Source organism: Papilio xuthus, unplaced genomic scaffold (assembly GCF_000836235.2).
Source record: "Papilio xuthus unplaced genomic scaffold, Pxut_1.1 DF824655.1, whole genome shotgun sequence".
Classification (NCBI taxonomy): Eukaryota; Metazoa; Arthropoda; class Insecta; order Lepidoptera; family Papilionidae; genus Papilio; species Papilio xuthus.
Genome location: NW_013533994.1, coordinates 4871444 through 4878134, shown reverse-complemented (window position 1 = coordinate 4878134; position 6691 = coordinate 4871444). Strand labels below are relative to the sequence as shown.

Genomic DNA, 6691 nt, shown 5'->3' with positions numbered 1-6691 from the left:
AGTGAACAAACACGCAATATTTCTTATGTACATACGCTCGTTTAATTAAACCAAACATCAAACTGGTTAAAACCGATAGTTAATAAAAAGTACTTACCCACATATCCATTGTCCTAGATAATATACAGGATGTATATTGTAGGTACATGTAATTTTTTTAAAGTTTCATGCACAAAAAAAGGTTTAATGCTACAAATTCAATTGAAGACTTCAAAAAATAATTAAAAAAAAAATCAGTATATTTTGTGCCCCCTAACGCCTTAAGTAACTTTGGCTCTAAGAAGTCTCTTTCACTGAGTGATGTTTAATAGTTTAAAAAAAAACAAGCATTTTCATGGAAATTATTTTATTTTAACTAATCTAGTTTAAACAATATTAGAGGCACACATTACATTACATTCATTATAAAATACATTTTTTGTATTAATTCTATATAAAATAATATCTGCTGCAGCGGACGGATTCAACTATCATAAACCCACAAAAAAAAATAAGAAAAAAAAAACAAAACATATACAAGGTCATGATCAAAATAAAAAACTAACTTGATGACATAATAATAGATTTATATATAATATAAGATATATAAGAGAATAAATGTATGTCAAAAAATATACGTAGCTTATTTCTACGTATCTCTTACTGGTTATTGATTTATAATAGAATTATTGCCATAATTCGAGATTCCACTTAAAAATAACATACTGTGTAACCTTCACATATTAAATACACATGGACGGATACAACCGAAATACATAATGTAAAGTTATGTAGACAGTAAAATATAAAAAACATACCGATACTAAAAAATTAAAAAAAAAATATTTTTTACATGATCCATGATTTCATATTAATTTCAATAAAATAAAAATGTCAATTTTGTAAAAATTTTATCAAACTGTCAGTCAGTCAGTCTTAAAAAAATATAATTGTCAAAAATGTACCTAAGAGGACGGAGAAAACATCACAAGCACAATAAAAAATCAAATAAAGTAAATTAATAAATGTCATAACTTAAATGCATTTTTTAAAATTAATCATTATCTCAAAATGTAAAAAAAATTATATCTAAGAGATTTTTATCGTAAAATTGGCCTAATTGGCAGTTTTCGTTAATACATTTATAAAAAAAAGGGTATTGACAGACAGACGGACGGACAACAAAGTGATCCTATCAGGTTTCCGATTTTTCCCTTTTTAAGTACGGAACCCTAAAAATGACCAATTTCGTCCGCGAATTTCTAAACAGATCTCAATTACAATTATTAAAATCATAAAATCAAAAAAAAATCAACATGTAACTTTCTATATGAAGCTCAAATATTATATCTGGTTTAACATATTTTATTTTTATATAAGTGATTATGTATTTTATTTGGTAATATAAAAACAAGCATATAGTAGACTACAGACTATGTCTATAAATAAACGGACGGTACAGTAAAGTACATGGAATACAAGATATTATAAAAAACAAGTGTAGATATCATAGAGGAATGAAGAAAAATGTCATTTTCCTCACAATTGTAAAAATAATGAGATTAATTTATTAGTGGACGGCGTACAATTATCACATACAATATTTAGTATATGATATGGAATGTAATTAAGAATAGAATTATATTTTTTAAACATTTTTTAAATTGTTTCGCTTTTTTCGAAGTAATTGCTATTTTTTAGCAAAATATTTCATATAAAGTTAAATTTGGACCACAACATAGTCTTTTGATTAACACAAAAAAAAACATAGAGATTCTCTATGGTATTTCATCATGATATCTACGAAACGGTGGTATATTCATGATTTACAGTTAAATCATTATTCAAAAATGACTCCTTAAAGAGGTTTCTCGCTCATACGAGGGTCAATTGTAAAAGCGAGAATCCTTCGCAAAAATTGCTTTAATCACTAGTTTTTATTTATTTTCTTATGACTTCTTAATCGATAAATTATATAGTTACACTGAGATTTTAAGACAAAAATCATACATCATAATTTTTCTTACAATAAAATGAAATGAATGAAATAGTCGACAGTACCCAGTAGAGTGAACATTATTCTATCATAACCTCAAAATGTACGACACCCAGCTTCTCCCGCCTGTCGTACTTGATGTTCCTCGCCCACGCGCGACATTCTATGTTTATAACTCTACCAGCTGGAACAAAACAAACAATTCATCTATATCTCAAACCTAATCAATTTCCCTTATCTAAAATCGAACTAATGTTATAAACGCAATTGGATGAATGTATGTATGTTTGTAGGAAGGTACCTGCAGAAGGGCTGCATGGATCTCGCACAAATTTGGTATAGATGTATAACATAGTCTGCAGGAACACATGGCCTATTAATTGTTTACTATTTTTACCTAAAGTTGAAAAATTGCAGCGACATTGCCTACTTAGGATACAGACAAAAGATATTTTGTTTTCCTTGTCAGAAAAACGTAGGAAGGGGTAGTGGACTATAATTTGGTTCTGGCAGAAATAGTTGAGACGTGTGTTCTGTGTGGTCGTGGTATTACACCGGAGAACGCTAACATTGTATTTTGTGTTTTACTTTCGTCATTTGACGTTGATGGTATTGACTTTTAGCAGTGGATTGAATTCAAACTAATACAGATAGAATTAACTTTCACGTAACATTAAAAGAGGTGCGTTTAAATCGGAAGGAAGCAAAAGCTATCATTTCCAAGCAATTGTATTATAACTAGCCATGTATAGAGATCAGTGCCGGAGGAACTGGCTTTTGGTGCACCCGATGTTGAGTCATGTAATGCTTATATATATATTCACAAATGATAAGAGATGTATTTACTTTTGGGCCTGACGAGATGCACGGCGACCAGGGGGCTGAGATATCCCTCAGCGTTCATGTAAGGGTAGAAGTACCCGGGGAAGCCGGCGTAGGGCAGATAGCGCACCACGCCGATGTTCTCCTTGTCAGCCGGAGTCTCCCCCTCGCACGACACCCACACCATGTTCGCCTGAAAATTTACAATATTCTCTTTATTAGTGACACCTAGCTTCATAATAAATTTATTGTAAACAATCTGTAATTATAACTTCTTAGTAGACACATTTCTTTATCATATTTTAGGTGAAAATACAGTCAAACCTGGATAAGCAAAAGTCCAAGGGTCCACGATATATTTCTGTGAGTGATGTCTCTTCGAGCCGAGTTATTGGCGTGAGGAAGTCGTCCAAGACATTTTCTTTAGGAATATTGTCTTTTTGTACAGATTTTACATTCATAGCAATAGTAAGAAAAGTCGTTCACATTAACATTTGGTTTGACGTAACTTGTCTTTACTACGTGTATGTTTACAGCGTCAATGGCTGAGGGGTTAAGCAATTGACTTGCAATCTTCAGGTCCAGGTTTCCTGCCATGTACCAATGTGTTTTTCGATTTCCTATTTACATATGTACATTTATCCGACGTTCTTACGGTGAAAGAAAACATCGTGATGCAACCTGCACATATCTACAAAGAGATTCAAAGATATGTGTGAAGTCAACCAACCTGCACTTGGCCAGTGTGGTTGACTATGACCTAATTACCCTTGGCTTAGGGTGGCGACGTGTAGTGAGGTGACGATGATGTTTAGATGTGGTACAGTGTATACTCACGTAGTCTCTATTGTACTGTGTGAGGTTCCTGATGTGAGTCTGCAGATGATGCGGCATGTCGTGCGGCAGGTTCGCTGTGTCGTTGTAGAACTCCGGCCGCCATCCGTAGATCCTAACATACATACAATTCTCATACATTTTCAATACTTTTAAAATGTTTGGTCAGCTTAACGTGAAATTGCATTGCCGAAAACCTATAATGTTTTTTTTTTTTGAGAGAATGAGACAAAGAATTAATCCCGCACCACCAGTAAATGATTTTCATTAGAAATAAAAAGCAAATTAATCAAAAAACGCATTTCTATCAAACAAATTGAAATAAAATAGAACTCTCTTACATTATGTATCTATATAAAATTAGCAACTGGATATACATAAGTAACTTTATAATAATCTAATGAAAACCTACATAAAACATATAAAAGTGATTTGTCAGCAGGATATCAACAGATTAACACAAGTACGGCATCCCTCGTACTGTACTATTGCATTTGTATTTACGAATCACGCACGCACCATGCCCGCCCCCTCGCACCCCGCCCACCTCTACATCTCATCATAAACTAGCAAATAGCACATTTACTTGAAAAACTAACTACCACAGTAACCGTGGGTTTCTAAAACTAAAATGTCGGTATAAAACATCTTAATTCCCGTCTTTCAACTTTGACAAAACAGAGATAGCAATATGTTTTAAACGGTGATTTTGGATCTCAGAAACCAACGGTAGAGGCCTCGAAGGGAGAAACTTAGAGAAACATACTACTAAAGTACAAGTGCATGCAACAATCAAAAACATTTCGTCACAAAAATTTGGAGCCATGCTAAAATATGTTTCCAACAGTAAAAACAAAGTTACAATCATCTCTCTCTTATTCAAAGACCGTATGTTGATTACCCCTTAACAGGTAAAAAGCGGATAAGAACCACAGGATGCGAGTATAAAAAATTGTCTTACCTGTTCAACTTTAAAAAGATGCACGGCGAAGACTTGTGGAAAGAGAAATGGTTCTCCTCGATGCAGGGCTCCCAGGCACGGATGTCGACATCGCACACCTTACCCGGCGGCGGCGGACTCCGGAAACCGCAGTTGAAGATGTTTTGACCAGCACCCGCAGTCTGGCCTTTCATCTTGTACACTACCATTAAAAATAAATTATTTTAGCCTACAATATTCTTAGAAAACTTCCAGATCAATAGATCAATATGTTATCTAGAGATAGTTGGCACTAACCGATTGGCTTCCCTAATTGTTTACAATTGGCCAATTGCATGCCATAAAATGTTAAAATGTCAAGTTAGAAGGCAAAGTTACAAGTTTCATTTTAATACTTTCTAAGGATCTCAATTAAATATTTACGATACAATTCCAGTGTTTATTGGTTTAACTAAATGTAGGCAAAGTTAAGGATGGCAAAGCCGTTTTTTCTCTTGAAATCAATATACAACATTACATAGTTCACCAAATAGTTAACAGTTGTAAAGAATCAGTTATTCACCTTTCAAGAACTCAATAAGTTCATCCTCCCAATACTTGTAGCTCTCATAGCTGGTGCCTTTGTACCAGATTAGGGTGCTCCTGACATCAGGTGGCAGGGGTCGGAAGCCGAGACCCGGGCTGGTGCCAATCAGGCCCCGGTCCTGCTGCAGCCGTGGCACGCGAGGGTTGATAAATTGTTCCTTGAATGTTACCATGCATATCATGAAGAGAGCCCCCAGCACTGCATAGAATATTATGTAAAATAATATGATTTTACCTGAAACAAATATGTAATATTAAAAATTATTGATTTAAATCAAGATAAAGACATTTTATTGAAAAAAAATATATTTATGTGTATGAAAATTTAAAAGCATTATATTATTCTTGTATTGGCCCTGAATTGTGCATTGTATTATTTTTTATTTACTGTAAAATAAATATTGGATCATAATTTTACATTAATTGGATTACAACTTGAATTTTTTGTAAAGTTAATAGTAATTATGACATGGAAAACTAAACATTCTTTTGACCTAGCTATTGTATGACTTCTTGGGATTAAAAGCAGCAGCTCACTAAGTGATTTGTTTGACCTCATGATGTCTCAATTATAAATCATTAACAGGATTATAGGGCTTCCCCAAATTAGGCGAAATTGTTTACATCAAAATACAAAGTAAAAGATGAATATACTGCAACATGAATATCAAAAGTTTAAGAACAATCTTTGCCATTTTTAGAAAACTTCTTCAAGCAAAAGTTTATAAAAAATAATCAATTTTACTTTATTTTTAATCAGTTGCTGCAAATTTTAGGAAGTAAAATTGATTATCGATTTTATGAAATAAAACTATTATACTATTATTTTTTTGGAGAAAGTACCTGTTTTTAATTGTTTGATAATAAAAACAATAAAACATTTTCTGTAATATTCATTTAAGGGGTAAAACATATTGTTTGTCCGACAGTACCATACCAAGTTACAGTAACAATTATTTTGATTTTGGGTAATAAATAAATTCTGTCTATTGCTTTTTATTTTGTAGCTATTTAATGGTTGCTGAGACATTTAGTGGTGTTAGCAACATTTCTACTTCTCACTTAAAAATACAATAAGAAATCTTTGATATCCTGTTTTATCATCAACAATAACAGCCAAAATAGCCACGCCCTCAAAATAAGCAAGTTTATGTTCCTTGTAAACAACTATTTGAATTAAACTATATGAAATTATTGCAAATATTGAATGATCACTTAGTATCGTAATTGAAAAACAAACATAAATTGAAAACTTACCCCAACTTTCAGCCGTCCTTCCCAAAAAAGCGCCTGTATTCGAATCATAAAAGAAATTAGAAACATTTCCTCTTCTAATAGACCTTGTCGGTTTTGTTTCGATTTCGAATTCTTCTAACTTAGGATTACGGGGCATTATTAACTAATATCAATATTAGTTTCCAATTAATTTAAATTTATCAAAATAAAAGTGGCCGTTTCACAACACCGCACCACAGTTTCCGTTTGTTGATGACCAGAGAGTAGTGAAATATTGAATGAATAATGACAAATAATGA

The 6691-nt window shown here is 32.6% G+C and overlaps 1 protein-coding gene across 1 annotated transcript; it reads right to left on the bottom strand.

The window, feature by feature from the left end:
* Positions 1-867: 867 nt before the first annotated feature.
* On the bottom strand, positions 868-6663 carry LOC106127775 (sodium/potassium-transporting ATPase subunit beta-2). Its single transcript, XM_013326010.1, has 6 exons — positions 6414-6663; positions 5134-5391; positions 4593-4773; positions 3635-3746; positions 2822-2990; positions 868-2159 (listed from the first exon to the last, which is right to left on the bottom strand). Exons 1-6 carry the CDS (start codon positions 6547-6549, stop codon positions 2056-2058), a joined length of 960 nt encoding a protein of 319 aa, XP_013181464.1. The 5' UTR covers positions 6550-6663; the 3' UTR covers positions 868-2055.
* Positions 6664-6691: the final 28 nt, after the last annotated feature.